We start from the raw sequence: 23126 nt of genomic DNA on the forward strand, positions 1-23126 counted from the left end.
CTAAGAGCAACAGGAGGCGCTAATTAGGGAAACTCCCAATTAAATGTCACCGTCCAACTGAGTCAGTGAAGTGGAGGGGAGGAGGGCAGCTCATTCAACACGATCCCAAAATTCCAAACAGAAAAGAGCCGTGTTAGAGATATATATATATATATATATATATATATATATAAACTTATTAAATTCTCCTGCCATTTCAAGTCCTGGAGTTTGATTTAAAGGTTTCATTCCACATGGGTCAAAGCTGGAGGGAAAAAAAGAAAAAAAAAAGAAAAAAAAAAGAAAAGACAATGGACCCAAAGGGCTTCGTCCTCCCCTCGAGACACCAACAAGAGACATTAAGTGACGCAAAGGCCAACGTAAAAGTTAATTAGCGAGGAGGGGAAGCATTTTCAATTAATTTCGATAATTACAGGAGGCTGACCAATCAGCACGAGGGAACAATGATTAAGTGAAATGGCCAGGCACTGTGTAATTCAATCTAAACAGCAACATTGTTAAACAATTTTTTATTTGATGACTAGCTGCACCGTGGTACCAAAGGAGGTGGAGGGAAGGCCCTGAAAGCAAACAGACGTGACGGGAATTTCCATGCTCACAGGACGTTCTTATTATTAGACAGAGATGTCATTTTTTTTTTGGGCCACAAACATAAAACCTACCACTAGGCTCTCATACACCAGTCTCAAAAAACTATCAAACAAGGACAGGTTCTCCCAATCCTTTCTGCCAGAGACTTCCAACCTTCCACGGCCATCGTTAGACAAATACCTCGGGCCCCAGCTCCAGGATCTGGGCTGGGAAATGCTCCACCAGTCTAGGCGTAGAGTAGGGCCTAGATGTTGGGGGCGGTGGAGTCGGAACGTGTCCTTTTGATGAGTAACGTGGCTTTGATTCATGCGTTAATTGTTGGAAGAAGGCACTGCCCCCCCCCCGTTTCAGCAGTGAGATTGAAACGGAGTTCATGCAGTGCGGATACTTTCGAGGTTTTCTTCTTTGCCGGATACTGACGATCGTGCGGATTTACCACCGGCAAGCACCGACGGCGCTAATGACTAAATTTGCATCTCCAGTCTTTCGTTTCCATTGTCACTCAGTTTCATTTCACCACAGGGGGCAACAGGAAGGCTTCCCTGTTAATTACAAAAGCTTCCTTAATAAGTATGGATAAGTGCGGGCGGGGGACCCACACACAGACACTATCAGAGCACAAGTTCCCCTGCAGGTAACTACTACTAATGGATCGTTAGTAATACTAGTTTGATCCAATTATTTGTGTGTAAGAGAGACTAGGAAGCAATGCGACTCAAATAACTCCAAATGGCAAAGTGCTTCAGGTCGCTGAAGACCTGAAACCAGTCCAGCCTGCATTCTTATTGGGTTTTACTCTCAGAAGCCTTGAAAAGTAATAGGGACAACAGCAGAGGTAAGACACTGGCTGCAGGAGGGACCCAAACTGTTGGATAATTTGTGGACCACATGCCTATAAGGCTTCATTACAAAGACTCACATTTATAATTGTAAACTAGATCCATCTGGGGGAAAAAAAAAAAAAAAAAAAAAAAAAGGCTTATGAGACCATGTAGCGTACTTCTCTGTGGATGGTCCCCTTGTCCAGGCCTTATTTTCGGCTCGCTTTAGGTCGACGTCACAGCTCCTCGCTTTACAGAGAAGCCTTGGGACGGACAGCAAGGCTTAAAAATGTCCCAGGCCAGTCCTGACTGGGTAAACTCGAGCGGAAAGCCCACGGATGCGGCCTGCCTGTGCGAGGACACTTACCTTCGTCCGTGCGGCGTTGGACAAAAACGAGTCCTCCATGAAGTTCAAAATAGAAGATTCTTTTGGATTTATATAAACATTTTTATTTACTCTAAACACTTACATGAACACAATATTAAACACAAAGACACCGATGCAGCAATAAGCGGCCCTTCCTTGGAGTTTGATTCTGGTGGAACCCCCACCCCTTCAACACCCCCTCCCCTAGGGCCACATCCAAGAAGGCCAAAATGCCACCACTTTATATTACAACATGCGGAATACACTGCATCAGGAATGGAGAAGTTCTCTAAACACACACTAAATGTATTTCAAGAAAGTATAAAAGTTATTTTACAGCAGTCGAAATACTGACATTTAATAGCAAGTCTTACACCTTTAAAACCATGACTACTAAAGGAGCCCCTCTCTCCAAAAGGAATAAAGAAAAAGGAAGAAAGGGGGTTAAAAAAAAAAAAAAAAAAAAAAAAAAAAAAAAGTCCAATTTACACACTTGCCTCTCCTCCAGGAACATAACTTCAGACGGCTCAATGTTGATAGCGGTTTGTGCCTACAGAAGCACAACTAAAAGATTAACCCCCACCACACAAACCCGCAGCACCCACCCGCCCGCCCGCACCACCACAGGACACTCAAGAGCGCTACACTACAGGAAGGGGCAGCAATCGTTCTTCTATGAGTGTCTTGTGAAGAACAAAAACTCGACAAGAACCAGAAAAAAAAAAAAAAAAAAAAAAAAAAAAAAAAAAAAAAAAAAAAAAAGTCCAAATAAAAGCAGGGCAGCAACCGAGAACCGGCAAAGTCAAGAATTTAAACAGACTCCTGGAAAACGGGGAGGAGGCAGAGGAGGGGGCGAAGAAGGGGAGAAAAAAAAAAAAAAAAAAAAAAAAAAAAAAAAAGGTGTGGTGTCATCTGTGGGGTTTTGGTGGATAGACCTTGATTCACTTCAGCAAGAAACTTTAAGCTTATGGGGAGAACTTTTTGGCTTGTGCTCGAACCCTTTTCTCATATTCCACTCTGTTTTGGCTGCAATAGAAAAAAAAAAAAAAACACAATTTTTTATTTTTTACAAATATATCTAAACACGCCATGGGCCATGAAGCGTTTCAGTTCAGCCATCTTACCAGTAAATAGTGTACGCTTCAGCTTGTGCAGGGTCCTGGATATTTGGTTCGTTCAAGAGCTCTTGAATTCCTAGCAAAATCTAGAAAAGAAATAGGTGGCTATCATGAATTCCCCCCCACACACACACACTCTCCTTTTTAAACGAATAAAACCATGCAGGGATAAACAGACTGCAGCCACAGATAAATACTGGAATGCAGGCACATCTTTCTCCAAGGGCACAGACTACTGTATTACACAAGTTGACTCTTAGGAAGTTCATGGCCAAATACTAGTTTCTGATCTTGCCAGACTGAGACCGAAGACACTTCAGAGCCATTTCGCTGGCTTTACGCACGTCACGCTTGTTGCTTTCTTATTTCAACGCGAAATTGCTAAACCTGTAGCCCGAGGTGAAATTTGTTATACGTGTTTGTTTTTGAGGCGCTCCACCCTCTGCCATAATGCTTCATTGAATCCATACCTTACCAGTTTTCAAAGTAATCATAAGAAGCAAAACCAAAATCAAGAAGTTTCATTTACAAAAAAAAAAAAAAAAAAAAAAAAAAATTGAATGTCTACTTTGTCATATTTGTCATTTTGCTTACAGCTCGCTCACTGCATTTGCAATTACGGTGCCCCCTTTATTGTTTGTGCAGTCTAAAGTTTGGATTGCGTAGACAAGCCTCTCGTGTGGGTGGGGTTTCCAGTCATCGTTCAGCAAGCTGAATTTTATTGCGATGAAGGTATAGTTTTTGGTGGCCAGTCTTAATTTTAGTCTAGGGGTCATTTTAGTTAGTATTACTCTTAGTAACATCCATACTCATTTTAGTCTAGTCAAGTTTCAGTCGACTAAGCCACCCCCATCCATTTCTATCTGATCTGGCCTTGCGTCCGTACGGAGAGGCCATTTCAGTCATTGAGTGCACATCATACAGACTTGAAGTACGACAGACCGCAACTCTGGCACTGCGCACTAACGCAAACTTAAAACACCAGTGGGGGTTCCAGTTACGACTGCACCACGTTCACACATTAGAACAGGCTTTCTGCAGTTAAGGAACCAGTTCCTCAGATTTTATTAAGTCACAGGGATCTAGAGTGCAAACCGGTTTATATCTGACTGGTCCAGGCTAGAGATTTAAATCAGGCCTCAAAAGTTAGACCAGAGCCGGACAAGCATGGCTTTCTAAAAGCCTGAATCAGAAACTGTACACGACGGTAAAAACATGCTTTGTACCTTACGAGTCATTTTCCCCACACCTCTGACTAGTCAGTTTTATCGCCTCACCCGACTGTACATTTACCGCCTGAGCAAAGTGATAGAAATTGAACACTGAAAAATCACAGTGAATCTATAAAAACACATTATCTGCAGCAATAAAATGTACTGGCCTAGTGTTCCCTCTCCCCACTGCCTTTCAGCAGACAGATCAGGCCGAGATGATAATCAAGTTCGAGCCCTTACACACTCGCACTTTTAATTTAGATTTTCTTTTTAGTTCAGCTGAGTGAAGAACATTAAACACCAACAGATGGTCAGCAAGTTACCTCATAGAATTGTGCTTCAAATAAAGAATTTTGTTAACGAGATTGATATTTAAATTCAATATTGCCTATACGCACAGCAATTTAAGTAAATAAATAAATGTGTGTGTGTGTGTGTGTATGTATATATATACACACACACACACACACACACACACACACACACACAAAAAAAAAAAAAAAAAAAAAAAAAAAGTGAACCTATAAAACGTCATTACTAAATGCGATAGTCGAAAATGTGGAGCACCTAACTTTGCAAAAAGTTAGTCTAGGTCCAGTGCCTTGTTGAACAATATATTACATGATATATTTGATTAGTCACATTACTTATTTCACATCATAAAAATGTGTCGCTTAACATAGTATAAAAACACCACAAGTTGTGTGCCCCATGTTATATTATGAAATCTGAAGCTGAATCAGATCAGGAGAAAATTTTATGCCCATGTTCTTTAGTTAAATTGCTCCATGCTCGATTAAAGACAATATTAAAAAAAAAAGAAACTAAATAAATCTCATGTTGGATCAACATCTTCTCAGTTCCCGTACCATAAAGTTTTAACAGCCACAAGCCACAGTGAGAAAGGAGAGTCCTTTTCTGCACACCTCAACTGCAAATGCTACAGCATCACTTCTGGTTTCCGTTCAGATCTGGAAGTGGAGCATGTTCTCGTGCAGCGGGCTGTAAATTGGGGAGCCTCTCTCTCCACCTCTGGTAATAGTTTAACACCGTTCAACTCACTTACACTCCTGCTAAAGTAAGATATGGCCATGAGTTACAGTATGTAGCAACCATTATGGCTTATGCCTAACTTTTATGTTGCTATGGTAACCAAAAACAAAACAAAACAAAAAAAAAAAAAAAAAACAGGCCGTGGTCAACTAAATGTTGACGCCCAGTGTGAATATAAACTCCTCTTTCAGCTTGAGGTTCACTTGTGGCAATGGAACCGGTTTTGTGGAAATCTTATTGTGGGACTAGTTTTGTTGCACCCACATATAAAAAGCAACGTGTCATGGGGGCAGCTGCTACACTGTGGTAGACTTCCTGGAAGAGCGCCACGTATAAGAAGCATGCGAAGCCAGCCCCATACAACGTAGATTTCAGCTGTTTTGAGCGAAGGTCTTTCAAGGTAGTCATTTAAAAAAAAAAAAAACCTGGGGAAAAGCATATTGTACGTGTACTTGGACCCTCATTGCTTCTTTTCTTTCCCCACCTTATACACGAGTTCGAAATGTGTGAAATATATTGCAGTGAGGTTTTTAAGTGGTTGTTGCAATTTTGTGGATTTCATTAGTAATTGTTATAATGGGTCACCTTTAGCAGACAATTTATGGGAACGGTTGATCTAGTTATAGTAAGAAAAACAATTCACAACTAAAATGCATTTTCATTGGAGGTTTAACAACACAGTAGATCACTTGAAGCCTGATATTTAAATGTTATAACTAAAATACTCCATTCCCCTTAACTTCCCTGAAAACCAAACAAATCCCGCACTAGTCCCTAAAAAGCCCATTCTGCTTACTTGCTTGATGGTAATGGCTGGCCTCCAGTCTTTGTCTTCCTCTAAAATAGACAGACATACAGTACCAGAGGGATATACGTTGGGATGGAATAAGGGAGGCTCAAATTTACCTGCCAAAGAGAACAATTTCTGTTACGCTTTTAATGATCAGAGAGTGTGAGATATGAGAGAATTTGCAGAGATCGCAGAGAGACTCACATTTCGGTGGTGAGGATGGATAGTCATCCTTGAAAAGCATTCGGAGCTTGAACAGACCTCCTTCCCACGGAGTCTAGACAGAGGGAACCCATTTCACGACACATCAGCAGATATGACAACACACACAAACGGTACCCTTCTGACAGTAAAGGGCAACTAAGGTGTAAAGTAGGATATGTAACCCTGAGGCTGATGTACCCTAGTTCCCATTCTGATGTGCAAATATAAGGTTGTTATTAATTATACCGCAATATGATGTAAGAATCGTTAACTCTCTAATTAGGTAAAAGAGGTGCAGATTAAAGCCTATTTAAAAACACAAAATAAGACTATATAAAATGGACATTTACAAGTGCAGTTCACTTTTGGGGCTCGTTACCAGTCCTGATGTGAAACTATTTCAATTAAAAATCTTGCAATTTCCAATAAAAATAATTTCTGGACGAGGCAACCGGCCTTTCATGCATACGGATGAGTGACCGTGCAGGGAAGTCCGTGTAAAGTCTCCCACCCTAGCCCCCCCTCGCCCCTCCCCACGGCGTCCTGGCTCCTCACCCCTTTCTTTCCAGGAATGGCGCACTCCCAATTCATCAGGTTCATCGTTCCATCAGGGTTTTTGGTTGGCACTGCAACAAAGCCCTGCGACAAAAGTAAATCCACATGTAGAATAACAGGCGTGTTCAAAATGAGCTATTCAGATGTTTTGGCTAAACTTATACTTATAAACAAGCATAGCTACAGCTCTGTTCAAATGCAGAAGAAAATAAATAAATAAATTACAGTCCTATGCACACACACACAATTATATATATATATATATATATATATATATATAGTGTGTGTGTGTGTGTGTGTGTCAATTGACGTCTGTAGGACTAACACTTTCGATTATTGATTTTTTTTTTTCTCTGCATTTGTATACACACTCAAAACACAATTTAGCATGCATTCACTTACAAAAGGATGGTCTTTCCGCCAGGCCTTTCGTTCCTGTGCAAGACGACTTAAGGCTATACCAGACATGACTTCCCTGGAAAAGTAGCAAGAGTCACCGCGTAGTTCGTTTCAGGACGTGCATACACGCATCACACGCCACGCGAAACAGGACATTTCTGCGGAATCGTTCGAACACGTCGGCCGGCGATCAGTGACGGCCATGTTAGCATGTTAGCATCCCGCAACTTCTACCCAACAGCACCCGCCCGCGGCATGTAAACAACCTAATAAAAACAAAGAAAACTAACACTATAAATAAGTTAATAAACAACGCGGGTTTCGGTGGCGATTAAGTCGTTAAAAAACACGCAGGAAAAGCGGCGTCGGTTTGCGCCAGTGCGCGCTTTCGGTCAATATGCCGCATACCGCCATGCGCGAACTGCGCACTTCCAGGGAAACGAGTGCGCGGGTCGCGGCTCCTTAACAGGGCCGCACTAAACTCGAGGTGCGGTGGGCAACGCGGATCTCGGCGCGCCGCCGACTGCTATTCTCTTATAGCCCCCCTGGTAACAGCGGACGATAAAAAAAAAAAACAGCGCAAACTCCCACGGAGGCCAGTCAGACCCCCCTACAACTGGCCAAAATAAGCGGTTTCTTCCGCATCGGCCGCGGCACGTACCTCCGACCGAGAATGTGCGAGACTCCCCGAGACAAAGACTCGCCGAGGAACACGCCGAAAGCCTCAAAACTTAAAAGAAAATCTTAGCAACTTTGCCCTGCTGGGAAAAAAAAACACAGATTTTTTTTTTTTTTCACCCAGCATAAATAGGACCTCCGTGCAGCGCCTGAATGCAATTAACGCTAATGACCGCTGTCTTGATTTTGGCGGGCTTAATTAATTGCGTGATTCGTAATAGTCGGCGGTTGGGTGCACGTTTGGTTAATTTTGGAATACTATTTTATCAAACGCCTAGACCAAATTCGATCCGTCACATTTTTTCTAAATACAAAAAGCAAGGCGTAACGTGGTATTAGCTTTTTTTTCAAATGACTTATTATATTTCTTCGTTTGTCATTTCGCTGTATTTGCCATGTTTTTTCTGTTTACGTACTTTATTAAATGCAACCGTACAGGCAGTGCGCCAGACAGCCTGGCGTTTAAAGAGGCCGCGCTCATTATTTGAAAGTGGCAGGCGCGACTGAACTGAGGTCAGTGGTTCATTACACAGATAAAGACAATGGACCACATTATTGGCCGCGAACGAACCACATTCCTGATGCAGTGCTTCGTTTAGTTATTGCTATTGTCTAAATTATGCCAAATAAATTAGTTGTGCTTTTAGCTTTTTGTCGCAGTGATGGCGTTTTTTGCACAAATTTTCACTTTACTTTCACTTTACACATATGCACACCTTCACCATACTTGTAACACATTTTTATGTTTAAAAACATAAAATTGTAATATTTGGTTATGTTTGCAATATTTGCATATTAGTTTTCTTCGAAATCGCCCATCTGTCTACGTCATCTAATTAAGGTGATTATATGCATTTGTTTGTATTTAACGACACGTAGTTTTTATTTGATTTATTTTATTTTTTAGCTCGAATCGATTCGTCGAGCAGCGGGCGCCAGAGCCGAAGCCCACATCCTGCGTGACGGCGCACGCTGTAATTTCCACCGTCACGTCTCTCCTCTTAAAATGAAAGCGGCTGTCGCCCAAAACCCGCTGCGAGGAAGTGGGGAGCTGACGGACCGAAGTTGCCCTCCACGCCGGCAGACGCGATGAAGACACGGTGAGACCAAATCGATCAAATTCAGACTTTATTCGTCACGTACACAGTCGTACACGGTACGATGTGCAGTGAAATGCTTTTTAACAATAATACATAAAGCATCAAAAGCCGAGTCAGTAACCACAGACGTGTTTAAAGCTTTGTTTTCATCTTTTTTTTTTTTTAATGTTGAGCTTAAATAAAACTGCGAATGAATGAAATTGTGACCTGTCTTTTTTTTTTAGGGTTTTGTTCAGATCCTGGACCCGCTGAACGCCCTTCTTCTTCATATGGCTGGGACTCGAGAGGCACTCCTCTGGGTGCTGTTTTGGGGACTCGTTCAGTTCGGTACGTATTCTTGTCCGTCCGCTCTTATTTCGTGGGAAAGGCTCCCGCGTAGGGTGGTAGTAGCCTAGTGGGTAACACACTCGCCTATGAACCAGAAGACCCAGGTTCAAATCCCACTTACTACCATCGTGTCCCTGAGCAAGACACTTAACCCTAAGTTGCTCCAGGGGGGACTGTCCCTGTAACTACTGATTGTAAGTCGCTCTGGATAAGGGCGTCTGATAAATGCCTTAAATGTCAATGTGTTGACCGATTGTCCCCCCCCCTGTCCCCGTGTGTGCAGCTTCATCCGAGTGCAACGTTTCGTGCGCCACAGACTTCATCTCCACTGTCAATTGTTCCAGTTCAGGCGCGCCGCCAGATAACTGTGTGGTTGAGGTCGAGTGCAGGTACCCATTTCTGGTTGTTTTGGTTCTGAGTTTAACTGTGATTTCCAATAAATAGCAATGCAATATTTTATATTGCGTTATATTGTCTTGTACAATCCATCAAAAGCATGACAAGGTTTTAAATTGTGACTGATTATGTCTACATCAGACTGGTATATAAATATATTTGAAGAGAATGAATGGCTGTGCTGTTTATAAGATTGGGTATGATATTGATCTGATTGTTGTTGTCGTTCCAGAAGTGATGATGATGACGTGATAAACGGCAGCTGTGAAATCGGCCCATCGCAGCACTGGTGCACGATGCAGCCAGACAAGTTTGACTTGGTGGTTTGTTTTAATACCAATTGCACGGGCCGAGTGAAATCCATCAACAGGCAAAGAGGAACCGAAACTTCCCAGGACCTTGCCATGTGGAAACTGCGCTATTCAAGTAGGTCAACAAGGTCCATGTCTGTGTACAGCACCGCATCTGTTACAGCGGCCATGATGCTTCATCATTTATCCTCAAATGTCACTGTTGTCACAGTCAAACCCCGGCCTCCTTTCAACCTAACCCTGACCGAAGTGAGCGGGGGCTTCAACCTCACCTGGAGCACGGTGTACACCGGCGACGACAACTTTTTGCTGAGTGGGCACCTGGTGTACCATGTGCGTTTACGAACAGGCTCGCTCGAGGTAAAGTCCGCGGGGGTTCCTGGGGTCCCAAGCGTTGCTCCGCTTTACGCCGGTCGACCCCACCTTCCGCAGGAGCCGCTGTTTTACAAGCTGGAAGAGGACCGCAGGTTCCAGCTGATCGAGCGCGACGGTCTCCAGAACTGCGTGACGTATCTGGCTGACGTGAAGGCCACAGTGAAGCCTGGGATGTTTCGTGCCCTCTGGAGCGATTGGAGCTCCGGGGTTGAGTTGAGGACGGTGGGCGAGGACGGGCTTCGTTGTAAAAGTACAGGTACTGCACAGACCAGGTCCACTTTTACAGCGGTAGGTTTGCTTTGCACCATCATCATCATCATCATTCATTTCTTATTACAGATAACGTCCTTCAGAATTGGGCGTATCTCTCACTGCTGATGGTGGTCCCAGTTGTTGTCATTTGTGTTAAAATGTAAGTAATAAATTAGGAGTAACATCCTTATTACTGTATTATTAATATTTATAAGGCCACCCAGACACATTCGGTTCCAGTAAACAAGAGCAACACGTTCGAGTTTCCTGGCATTACCTCCTACACGGCTGCACCAAAAAAAAACGTTCAGCAAGTGAGAAAGTGGAGGACGTTTTGTCCTTTGTCCTCAGACAGAATAGTCATGCAGACTTGCAACCTGGCAACTGTACTGACCACATTTAACCAAATGTTATCCGGCTAGACGCGGCTCGCCAAGAAAGGTCAGGAAGTGAAAGTGAACGCGTACGCTGCTCTGTCTTTTCATACCAAAGAAACAACCTCCTTTCATTTAATCGAGGAGCCACACGTACAAATTCATATTTTCTGTTTCTTATTAAATGAGACATAGTTGCGCAACGTTTCCTGTTTGAAACGAAGGTACCACACTGACGCATGCTGCTTTTTCCTTTACTGCAGGTGGGCTAAGAAGCCACTTCTCTTCCATTACATCCCAAACCCGGAGCAGTTCTTCAAACCTCTTTACCACACGTACGAAGGCGACTTTAAGGTAAGTTTTCCACCAAGGACAAGTCGATGTTTTCATGTTGACCGTTAAGTGGACGCGATCATGGGCGCCGGAGAGCTGTGCAGTGTTGTGCTCAGACTCCGAAAATGACTCATGCGCTGAAGCGGTGCCATGAAGCACCTGGGTGGACTCGCGCAACGCAAGAAGTTGACACTTGGGCCTCTTTCCCCTAAGACGGAAAGTACTGCACACTCAAATCTGAAGTCAGGTCAGGTGGGTGATGTTTTGGTCGTCTGGGGATTTTCTCACATGAAAGTTCCATGAAATCATACGTGGTACTTATTATGATTATAAGTGATTAATCTTAATTTCTTAATGTCCTGTTTGGTAGGTCAGACACCCATTCCATTTATTAATTACTAATGTAGTTCGTTAATAATAATAAACATTGAAAAGGTTAAAGGCTTGTCCCTAAAATTAATATACACTGAATTTTAAATAAAACATTTAAGTAATTAATAAATATTAATTAAATTTCTCTCTTTATTTGACTTCTGTTATCTGAACTGCATTGCACGTTTATACATTTTATTTAGTAATTTGGACTTAATTTTAAAAAAAATTATTTTTTTTTACAGATCTTTACAAAAATTTTGCTCTGTCTGCACTCACACACATGTCCAGAAGGGGGCATAGTAGGAAATTGTTTTACATAATAAAACCCTTTTAAATGTATAACAGAGGTACAACTCAGAGAGAACTCTGAGAACTGAGTTAAACAAGTATAATATTTTGCTGTGCATTTATCAAGGCAAATTAGTTATTAGATATATTTGGGAATTTCAACATAATACTTAATAACCAACAAATCGTTTAGGGGGAAAAAATACAGACAATTAAAAACATACTGGTTGCATAAGTGTGCACAGCCCCAAACTAACACTTCAGACATTATAGGTCACATTACAGATGGGAACATTTTTCAAATCATTTATTGTTATCACCTTTCTTATCACATCACATCACAAAACCTGACATTTGAACAGGGGTGTGTTGACGTACACTGTAAGCATTCTACACTGTATGTGTACATGTGTACGCTTCATTGATAGATGAAGGACCATGGCCTTCCATTTGAATAAGCAGCACACCCCTAAACTTATTATTTGCACTTTGATTCAATGTAATGTAGTCAGTGTACAGCTTGTATAAGTGTAAATTTGCTGTGCCCTCAAAATAACTAAACACAGTCACAAACACAGCAACAAAAGTGAGTACACCCCTAAGTGAAAGTGTCCAAAGTCTCAATATTTTGATGACATCATGGAGCTGCTGGATGTTAGAGACCTAGAGACCAGCTGCTGGATGTTAAGAGACCGATGTTCGATAGGGTTTGGGTTTGGAGACATGCTTGGCCAGTCCCTTTACTCCCTTTACCTAGTTTCTTTACCAAGACAGTGGTTGTCATGTTGGAATTCTGCCCTGTGGCCCGGTTTCTGAAGGAGGGGATCATGCTCTGCTTCAGTGTTTCACAGTATGAACGCTGGCATTCATGGGGCAGTGGTGGCCCAAGCGGGTAAGGAAACAGACACATTATCAGAAGGTTGCTGGTTCGAATCCCAATACACCAAAGTTGAGGTGCCACTGAGCAAAGCACTGTCCCCAAACACTGCTCCCTGGGTGCCTACTGCTTACACCAAGGGTGATTTGTTAAAAACAGAGGACACATTTCATTGTGTCACCGTGTGCTGTGCTGCAGTGTTTCACTTCACTTTCATGTGTAGCCCACATGCAGCTCCAAACCATGATGCTCCCACCACCATGTTTGTAAGACAGACTTGCTGCCATGTTGTACTTCCAGTGACTTGCATGAGAGAGTTTAACACACCTGCTCCCCATTCACACCTGAGACCTTGTACCACTAACCTGTCACATGACACCACGGAGGGGAAAAGGCTAATCGGGCGCAATTTTTTCCCTTAGGGGTGTACTCACTTTTGTGTTAAGCGGTTTAGACGTTAATGTGGCTGTGTGTTTAGTTATTTTGAGGGGACATCTTATACAAGGGACACACTGACTACTTTGCGTTCTACCAAAGTGTCATATCTTCAGTGTTAAATGAAATATCTACAAAAAATGTGATTGGGTGTACTCACTTTGGTGAGCTACTGCGTCTTTGTGTCTCAACATGCTGCCAGAAGGAGAATGTTTTTAACATTAAACAGCCCTGGCTCATGCCCCTGCGAGCTTGCCCGCCTTAACTTCACAAAATCACTGTTATCAGTTCTCAGAAATATACGCTGGTTACGTCTGAAATTCCCCACTTTAACCAGACAGACGATACAGATCAGCGAGAACCATCATAGCAAAAGAAAAAAAACGTCAAGTTGTTCATCATAAAGCTTAATTAAGATAAATCAGTCATACCACAGCACACTTATCAGCCCGTTTTCCCCTCTTGCCAAGCACACTTGTGGAGGTTTTTAATCTTTGCGCCCAACTGAATTGTGCTGAGCTACAAGATAAGCATTTTTCAAGACTTGCATATGCACAGATTCCTATCGCACCCATGACCGTAAAAAAAAAAACGATGCAATTCTCGTTTTTTTGCTAATTGTTTAAGTGATTTACTGTGTCCCCTGATTTCGCATGCTGGCTTTTGCTGTACTATGTGTAGTTGTTGTTGTTGTTGTTGCAAACTTGAACAAGACGCTGCTTTTGGCTGCCATTTCAGAAATGGGTTGGACCCGTTCTCACCCTTAACAACTTCGATGTCCCGGAGAAGAGCACCTCACTGCAGGTGGTGAGCGAGAAGACGCCCGGGCCTCTGGAGACGGACGAGCGGCGCGCGTGTCTCGTCCAGCACAGCAGCAGCGCTGACCCGGGCTCCCGCAGCCCGCCCCGCCCCTATTTCTTTGGAGCTGACAGCCACGGTGCGGACTGCTCCGCCGGCCACATCTCCATCGACACGGTGACCGTGTCCGGGGAGGAGGACGGCGGAGGAAGAGCCCTGGGGGCCGAGAACCAGAGAGCGGAAAGGCCGGCGCCGGGGCGAGACGAGGAGGACTGGCTCCCACAGGAGGACGTGGAGGCGATATCTCTGAGCTCATACAGCTCCTCTGAGCACTCCGAGGACGGATATCCCCGCGTGGGACTGGATCTGGACACCATTGACAGTGGCTTCCTCGAGTCGGACTGCAGCAGCCCCGGCTTTGATGGGGGTGAACGGGCAGAGATGGCTCTGCTGAAGGAGGTGGAAGGTCCTCATTCCAACTATGTCAAGCAGTGGATTGCCTTTCCAGCGGCGCAAGAAGGGGAGCCTAAAAGTACCGGTTGTTAACCGCCGCTCACATACGGGCCTCAGGCACCTTCTGTACCCGGGTCAACAGGAAAAGGCACGACACAAAGGGACTTTGGTGCAGCGTTGCATTGTCACTTTTTGAATTCTTTAAAAAAAATATCTTTGAGAGTGTAGATCCTAGAACATTCGTCGGTTTTGGAGGCAGGACTTGTCAACTTCAGCAGCTTTCCTCCTGGAGTGGAGCATGTCACCACGAGCAAGGCACTCGGGTCCCAGTGTTTTCACTGGCCACGTCCCCATTGTTGTGGAGGCAGTTTTCTTGTGGAGGACGGTGGTGTTTTTCAGACTCTGTTGAGACACCCGCTGTACGCTGCCCAGCAGGAAAAGGCTCTGTGCAAAGGAGCTCTTGGCAGAAGTGACATTTCAAAAAGTGAAATGTCTTTAAGCAAATGCTCACGTTCAGCAAACAGATGCATGGCGTCACGAACATCGAAAACTAGAGCCCGGATGCATCTGATCATCGACGTCATAGAGGAACATGCAATTTTTAAAATTGTAGTTTGCCAGGCAACACTGACAATGTCTATCACATGTTTAACACTGCAAAGTTGCTTGGCTGAATCTGATTAGTGTGTCGATAACGCAGAAGGATGGCAGTTTCAGTTGCAAGCGGAAAGACACATTAAACAAGCATTTTTACAAATGCTTTTTCTATGTGAAGTACAGTCTATAGCCACTGGTTGATGCAAAAGACATAAAAAAATTAAAAAAAACCCAAGATCTTCTGAAATATGAGTCTGGCATGTGCAGCACTAACAGAGTTTACAAGCTGCATTTCTGGTGTGCACATGGTGATCAATCTGCCAGCAAAAGAAAAGGGAAAAAAATCCAGTAACCAAAATCTTATATTTCACTTGACCTTGTTTCTCAATTTTAAAGAGAATTAACTTTCACAATTCTATTGACTGTAAACCACATTGGCAAAACTAAGATAAAATGATAAAGGCAACTTTAAACAGGAACAGGAAAGGTAATAGATACGCATTTGTGGGCACAACCATCTGTGAAACAGATCTGATTCATTTTCTCTTGAAGGCATAAGGTATGGACCGTTTTTTAAATGTTTCTTCAAACTGGCAAAATAATATTTTATTTGCTCTGTTACACTCACTAATTGCCTTAGTGCTTGATTTTTATAGACTTCAGTGTGCAATTTTTTTTTTAAAGGCCATCAGTGAGAGAGGACTCTGTCTTTGTGTAGAGTTTGTTCTTGCTTTTAAAATGCAATGTGTGAATAGCGATATTGCGATACAAAATATTCTATAAATTTTTGATGCAGTCATTTTGCATGCTACACTGTGCAGAGCATTTAGCTTTCATAGTTTTGTAAAATTGATGGTGGTCAAGGGTTCAATGCAGCAGGCAAAGTTGTCGTTCAGTTTTGTTTCTGTGTGAGTGATGAAGAAAGAAAATGCAACAATGAAGGACTGACAAAGTGTCTGTGTGTGAATGAAATTACTTTTACTGTCCATTCAGAATAAGCAGTCTGGGCACAGAGCTCCTTAACGCAAATCACTCAGGTCTCATTTAAAGCAAAATTAACTTGGCAGTAATTACATTTCCTTCTAACTGAAAATATTGTGTAAAGATTTTTCTCTTCATTACGCACATTACCAGATTTACATGAAAATATGTTTCTTGATTTCTTATATAAAAAATATTTGTTCAGTTTCTATATTTATATTGGCAACAATTACTGAAATAAAATGCTATTTTTTTTTTTTTTTTTAAACAAATCCCACATTTTTATTTTATGAAATGTCTGAGGAGATTAAAGAGGGCAAATAAATTGTGCTCAATTCTGCTTTTGTTTTGATTTTGAATCTTGCTCCCTGACCTCACCCTCATATCCTCACATTTTGATGCCGGTTTCCAGTCTTGCCACTTTTGAATTTGACTGTCCAGCTTGATGGTTTTCTTGATAGATTTTTGTCATTGTCTCAACTCATTTTCTCACAACATTCCAATCATTGTGAAATATTATTCTCAGAATGGCTCGTCATGTTAATTCTCATGAAACAAATCATCACTTGCTGCCTTGAGTATTCATAACTTGACAGGTGCCATTGCAACCAGATAACAATGGTATTCAATTACATCTCAGCGTTTTTTTAATGTTGTTGGTGTTATGAAAAAGCCCACCCATAGGCCCATTCATTATTAGAAATGTATTTGATCTCGCCTGATGTTGCTTGGACATACAGAGGCATGGTACAATAAAAGTTAAAGGAATGAACAGTTTCTAACTAATAAAAACACAAATTAGAGAAAACTGTATGAGGGAAATGGGTTACACGCAACTGCTCCACAGTCAACACATCTGTCATTCCTCTACATGTATCTGATCACTCTTTTATTAATTTCAGACTATCCCCCCCGGCACGCACCACACCCACCTTACACAATTTCACCGCAATCTCCGCACCCTCTCCCCTACTCGACTTAGAAGGGGGCCAAGTCTCCCCTACTAGACATCCTCTCTATTCAGGACCCTAACTCTGCCACAGACATCCTCTGCTCCACACTAACATCTTGCCTTGAGTTTCCTTTTTTCAGTGTGTGATTTGACAGAGTTAACTTGATTTGATAGGATTACAATCCAAGTAAATGTTATAATGTGACATGCCTATTGTCCCAAGATTATCCCTGACAGTAAAGGGATAATCAAACATGTTTTGGGCAGGTAATTGTCAGTGAATGCGTTCTGTATTATATTATGCTTACTCTTCAAATAAAGACTATGCCCAGCCCTGCACGACAATATAAAAGGGGTCTAATAGCATCTTCCTGGCCGGATTCCACAGGAACATTATTAATAGTATGTCACTTTTCTGAGAGTAGTAAAAGAACTGGCATGAACTGTGACTGTGGGAGGTAGAAATGTGTGGTTTGTGAGGGTTCATAATTATGGGTGGAAGGAAACATTTGTCGTTTGAGCAGTGGGCGGGATGTGTGGGTCTGTCGCCGGTGCTTCTGTTGAGGCGAAGGATCCCAGAGGTAGACACCACTGATTATGTTTGACGTAATGGAGGATTTTGACAAGAGAAGAAAAATAACAACCCACAACTCTGTTTTAGTACGCCCAGTAGGTATGATGTTCATTTTTTTTTTTTTTTTTTTTTTTGAGGAATCATACAGTACAGGACAAAAGTTTGGACACACCTTCTCATTCAATGTGTTTTCTTTATTTTCATGACCATTTACATTGGTAGATTATCACTAAAGGCATCAAAACTATAAATGAACACGAATTAACAAAAAATTGAGACCTGGCCTCCACAGTCACCGGACCTGAACCCAGTCGAGATGGTTCGGGGTGAGCTGGACCGCAGAGTGAAGGCAAAGGGGCCAACAAGTGCTAAACACCTCTGGGAACTCCTTCAAGACTGTTGGAAAACCATTTCAGGTGACGACCTCTTGAAGCTCATCGAGAGAATGCCAAGAGTGTACAAAGCAGTAATCAGAGCAAAGAAACTAGAATATAAAACATGTTTTCAGTTATTTCACATTTTTTTGTTAAGTACATAACTCCACATGTGTTCATTCATAGTTTTGATGCCTTCAGTGAGAATCTACCAATGTACTTTACTTTACCCAGCGGACTCTTTTATCCAAAGTGACTTACATGAGTAAGACACCAGCAATTCTCATTCGGTTTCTTTAAATTTTGAGTTGCAAAACTATGAGCCCTGATAAGGTCTAACTTGTCAGGAAAAGAATATGCTAGCTAATTGTTAAGTGCTAGACAATTTTTATTTTTTAATTGTGAGTGTGTGTGCGTGTTAGACTCGTCTGAAGTACTTTTTGAACAAGTGGTTTTTCAACTGCTTCTTAAAGGTGGTAGTAGTCTCGACTGGTCGAATGGAGGAGGGCAAGTTGTTCCACCAGCCAGGGACAACAAAGGAGAACAGAGTCGATTGGGATCGGAGACCCCGTGAAGAGGGGATTTTCAGTCTCATTTCATTTGCAGATCTGAGAGGGCGTGCAGGAGTGTAGGTAGTAGTGTGTTGATATAAGAGGGTGCACTTCCATTTACAGCCCTGTAGGCAGCATCAAGGATTTGAACTCAATGCGAGCAGCTACCGGGAGACAGTGGAGAGAGGTGAGAAGAGGCGTGACATGGGTGTGTTTTGGCTGATTGAAGATGAGGCGGGCTGCCACATTTTGGACCATCTGGAGTGGTTGACTGCAGAGGCTCCAGCCAGGAGAGAGTTACGATAGTAGAGATTCGAGATGACCATTGCCTGGACGAGGAGCTGCGTAGCCTGTTGTGAAAGGAAAGGCCTAATCTTGCAAATGTTGTACAAAGTGAACCTGCAGGATCTGGAGATCGCAGCAACACTGTACTGAATGTTTAGCAGGGGCACTGTGGGTGTGTGTGTGTGTAGAATTTGCATGCCCACCCTATGTTGGCATGGTTTTCTTTTGGGATCTCCGGTTTCCTCCTGTAAAGATGTAGACTTGGTGGATTGGCTCTGAATTGGCTGTAGGTGTCGGTGTGTGAATGAAATGGTGTGTATGCAACCTGCCACCTTCGTCTGGATGTATTAGAAAACCTTTTCTCAGGTTAAACTGTGTATGTGATGTGATTGTTGTGATTGTTCCTCATATCAAGATTACATGGCATTTAGTTGAGATGCTTAGCCAGAGTGACTTTCACGCTGGATCGTGAAAACCCAATGGTATTCATAGCTATGATTTTGTGAATGCTGAGCAACTCTCATAGTCCAAATTTTTCTGTTTGCTCTACATTACATGGTTGAGGTCAAACGTTTACACAGACTCATTCTCTAACCCTACAACCTACATCTTTAATGATTTTGGTACACATGTTTATCGTGGATTTTCTAAAAGATATACATATAGTCTCAAATAGATAGATTCATCTACTAAAATTAGTCCTGAAGGTTCTTCTTTCAACTTGACAATGACAAGGCCAGTTAACTTCTCGTCATAATCGACAACAGTTGGACAATTTTGGGCCAACACCTAGTGATCATGCCAACCACACACTCGAAGCTGGATTCCAGATTCAAACTCACAAGCTTGGACCTTTGAGACACATACTGAGAGGGTCCCATCCAAGAACGGACACCTTCAATCTCAACTGAAATTCTTGGCTGCCAATACTCTTCAACTTACACAAAGATTAAGTTGTTTGGCCACATTAACAAGAGGTCCGATTGTCTTTCAAACCCAAGAACACTGTACCAGCTGGTGGTAGGACCATGCTCTTTGGCTGTTTTGTTGCCAATGTTCTCACAACTTCTGATCAACAGCTAGACAGTGGATATTTGTTTGTATCATGTTTGATACTTTGGGCATTACACATTAGAAGTATGGCTTTTTTTGTATCGCATTTGACACTTCGGGCAATAACATACTTTCATCATCATGCTCTGCATCTGGAGTCCAATTGTTACCTTCCACTTTGTCATCTGTCTCTACAAGGCCTTCTATGTCAATCAAATTGCCATCAAGCAAGTGCAGGACATCTACAGTAGTAAACTTCCTTTTTTTGTCAACTATAAATTAGCCATTGCATAGACTCAGACTTCATATCTAATTATTTGTTGTAAATATCACATTTCAGTCTGTAAATTGTGCGCTTGATTAATCAAAACACTGTATTGTGGACAATGGAAGACAAATGTATATCACATCCAGAAAAAAATAACAAATGACCATTGAAGGATTAGCAGTAAATTTCCCTTTTTACCAGCTGTATGTGAGCATTGTTGTAGTGCAGAGTGTATCCAACAGGGGGCAGAAGACAAGCATCAGATAGAATACAAAAGAGTTTTATGCAAAATTCATATATCATGTTAATGCAATTGGTCTCGGAAATGCATGTCTCAAATATGATACGCATGGAATTAAAGGGTTAAGCTTTTGGATTGGTCTTCTCTTGACCTCAACGCTATTGAAAATATGTGAAATGTCTTCGAAAGGAAAAAACATACCATGGCATTCATGCCCATGATGATGTATGCAAAGTTCTGACCACAACTGCTAGGTTTTGTTGCTAGAAACAGAAGCGTTTAATGCTCTGGCACTTGATGATATGTTTATATTTATTTCACAGGGACCGAAAAATCATGAGATTCTTACATTTTCTGCCACTTTTCTCAGTCTGGATTAGTCCATCTTCATTGGGGAGAGGTAACATTTGATTTTGGTTTCTGTTTATTGGTTATTGCTTGATTGTTATGGTATTAAGATAACAGGATTACAAATGAAAGGCAAGACATATAAAAAGTAAAAGCAAGGAAACAAGAAAATGCTGCTTGCATAGCATGTTTCTTCTTTTCCAGCTACAGAGAAGAAATTGCTTCTATTTTTTGGTGGTGATTATGTCTAGAATATTAAGCAGAGGATGCACTTATTTGTACTAGTCGTTATTTTAGAATAATAAAAAAAAAACAGCAGTCACATTCCTTAATGAATTTAACACATGAATGTAATACATTTATAAATAATATATGTAAATATTCCAGTGAAATATGTGTGTAAGGGAGAAGGCCACAAAACAATACTGGATGCCCATGACTTTTGGGCCCTCAGGCAGTGTTGCTTTAAAAACAGGGATGATTCTGAATCATGAATCCCTGAATCACATGATCATGATCACATGTGGCCTCTTCTTTGCATGAATGACATTTAACATACATTGTGGTTTAACATCACTGCATGAACCACAATGTATGTTAAATGTCATTCATGCAAAGAAGAGGCCACATGTGATCATGATCCAGAAACACCGTCAGTCTTCTCTGGGCCATTCTGAGATAAAGTGAAGAACTAGTCTGTGGTCAGACACACTGAAGAAAGTGAATCCTTTAAAAGTGAACTTTAAAAAATTGAAGTAATCTGTCTCATATGATGTTACAGCATTGCCGTAACAATTAACAGGTTGCAACAGGTTAAATTTTTTTATTTACAGTGTATGGATGCACTGAAAAAAACATAAACCATTGCTGTTGTTTGTTTAATGTGTTTTTTTCCTCATTTCAATAGTTAAAAAATATTAGTTTGTTCTTTTAAACTAAGCTGTCTAATTTATGTTTATGAGTAAATATACTTTTTACTTTACTATAATGCTACTGACAGCAGGTTTGTTTGGTCTATTCACATTACGGCAACGGTAAAATATTAGGTGTGACAGATAACAATCTTTCTAAAGTTTAGTGAGTGTTCGCTTTTCTAGACGCTGTGTCTTCCAGTTTAAACAGTAAAAGCATAATTCAGCTTGTTAGCAGCATTCAGCACTAAAACTTGCATCTCTGGGGGTGGCAGCAGTTTGCACATCCGCTTATCTTGCCCAACATAAATTCTGAAAGGTATGCACAGGTATAAACAGGAACATATACTCCCATCCAGGCAATGTCTTTGTCAGTAAGACAATCTACAGCAGAACCAGCCTGCAATCCAGTCCAGAAGTTAACAGAAGTTATGACTGTTGAACAGGACTGATTTCAGACAATAATGGGACTGATCTTCTCAGTTCTCAGACTGTTGAAAGAAGAGGTGATGGTACATAGTGGTAGACATGGCTGTGTCCAAACTTTTTTGAGACATGGTCAGCATGACCTTAATCTTTAATGGCCTAAAACTATACCTCAATCTGACGAATTACTGTGTTCTATTGTGAATATAATATGGGTTTATGAAATTTACATTTTCATTTACATTTTACCCAGATTGTCATCAGAAAATTCAGTGGCATGTAAGGTCAGCTAGGGTGTCAAAAAATCAACAGTATGTTATACAGATGTAATTCAGCTCATCTGTATTCTGTGTCAGATGAAATAAATGGACTTACCTGTGTGACCGACTACTCTCAGAGAATAGACTGCACGGTGAACAAGACCATTGCTCCATTCAACTTGAGTGACTCCTTCCACTTGGAATTTCTGGTTTGGGATTTCGAACGTTCTGAAACCAGGTGAATGTGCGCCGCATTCACTAGCCACATCTTGTAAACAGATGCAGACTAAATCCACACACATATGCATAAGCTGGGCACTGCAGCCTAGCCCAGTGTTCCTAATTCTGTTAAGCAGGTGTCTTTAATAATGTGTCCATTGCATGCAACTCAATATAAAATTAATAATTCTATTTTCATCTTTTTTTACAGAACATTCAAATGTCTGTTTGTGAAAGAGGAGAATATTGACCACTGCAGTTTTGATGCTGATTTTGAATTTGCTGATTTTGTCACATTTAATGTAAGTCTAGTTTGTTCACTAAATGAGTATAACAAACCAACAGTGATTTTTCCAGACTTCAGACCCTGCAAAAACAGTGAGTGCCCCAGGTTAAAGTCCTCCATATTATTCTGAATGTTTCTTGTCTCCCTTATCATTTTAAGCTTTTGTGTTTTTTTGTTTAGTTAAACCAAGAAAGCCATTTAATTTGACTCAGCATCACATATCAGAAAAGTATGAATTCACATGGAACAGTGGATATGAATTTCCTCATTATTTATCATCATATCTGCAGTATAAATTTGTGTTCCATGAAGAGAA

The 23126-nt window shown here is 41.6% G+C and overlaps 2 protein-coding genes across 7 annotated transcripts; one reads left to right on the forward strand and one right to left on the reverse strand.

The window, feature by feature from the left end:
* Window positions 1-2647: 2647 nt before the first annotated feature.
* On the reverse strand, window positions 2648-7918 carry ube2ia (ubiquitin-conjugating enzyme E2Ia). Of its 2 annotated transcripts, XM_028986446.1 has the most exons (7): window positions 7774-7918; window positions 7116-7188; window positions 6714-6797; window positions 6159-6231; window positions 5961-6070; window positions 2904-2983; window positions 2648-2805 (listed from the first exon to the last, which is right to left on the reverse strand). In XM_028986446.1, exons 2-7 carry the CDS (start codon window positions 7179-7181, stop codon window positions 2745-2747), a joined length of 474 nt encoding a protein of 157 aa, XP_028842279.1. In that variant the 5' UTR covers window positions 7182-7188; window positions 7774-7918; the 3' UTR covers window positions 2648-2744. The 2 variants fall into 2 exon arrangements, with proteins under 2 accessions (XP_028842279.1, XP_028842280.1); XM_028986447.1 differs by lacking the exon at window positions 7774-7918 and having other exon boundaries at window positions 7116-7645.
* A 601-nt stretch (window positions 7919-8519) lies between these two features.
* On the forward strand, window positions 8520-22503 carry il21r.1 (interleukin 21 receptor, tandem duplicate 1). 5 transcript variants are annotated; one of them, XR_003750333.1, is made up of 10 exons: window positions 8520-8890; window positions 9115-9217; window positions 9501-9606; window positions 9846-10039; window positions 10136-10555; window positions 10639-10711; window positions 11189-11279; window positions 13972-15640; window positions 20684-20760; window positions 22402-22471. XR_003750333.1 is itself a non-coding variant. In XM_028986746.1 (9 exons), the coding sequence occupies exons 2-9, from the start codon at window positions 9160-9162 to the stop codon at window positions 14575-14577; spliced, it is 1476 nt and encodes a 491-aa protein (XP_028842579.1). In that variant the 5' UTR covers window positions 8520-8890; window positions 9115-9159; the 3' UTR covers window positions 14578-16331. The 5 variants fall into 5 exon arrangements, 3 of the variants coding, with proteins under 3 accessions (XP_028842579.1, XP_028842577.1, XP_028842578.1); XR_003750334.1 differs by lacking the exon at window positions 20684-20760 and having other exon boundaries at window positions 22402-22503; XM_028986746.1 differs by lacking the exons at window positions 20684-20760; window positions 22402-22471 and having other exon boundaries at window positions 10136-10284; window positions 10357-10555; window positions 13972-16331.
* Window positions 22504-23126: the final 623 nt, after the last annotated feature.

The sequence above is a fragment of the Denticeps clupeoides genome, chromosome 7 (assembly GCF_900700375.1).
Source record: "Denticeps clupeoides chromosome 7, fDenClu1.1, whole genome shotgun sequence".
NCBI classification, from domain to species: Eukaryota; Metazoa; Chordata; class Actinopteri; order Clupeiformes; family Denticipitidae; genus Denticeps; species Denticeps clupeoides.

Coding starts and splice junctions, on each gene's coding strand:
- ube2ia (XM_028986446.1), bottom strand. CDS start 7,181: ATGTCTGGTATAGCCTTAAGTCGTCTTGCACAGGAACGAAAGGCCTGG. Junction 6,232..6,713: donor CCATTCCTGGAAAGAAAGGG/GTGAGGAGCCAG, acceptor CCCTCTGTCTAG/ACTCCGTGGGAAGGAGGTCT. Junction 6,071..6,158: donor TCCATCCTCACCACCGAAAT/GTGAGTCTCTCT, acceptor TCTCTTTGGCAG/GTAAATTTGAGCCTCCCTTA.
- il21r.1 (XM_028986744.1), top strand. CDS start 9,160: ATGGCTGGGACTCGAGAGGCACTCCTCTGGGTGCTGTTTTGGGGACTC. Junction 9,607..9,845: donor GTGGTTGAGGTCGAGTGCAG/GTACCCATTTCT, acceptor TTGTCGTTCCAG/AAGTGATGATGATGACGTGA. Junction 10,712..11,188: donor GTTGTCATTTGTGTTAAAAT/GTAAGTAATAAA, acceptor CCTTTACTGCAG/GTGGGCTAAGAAGCCACTTC.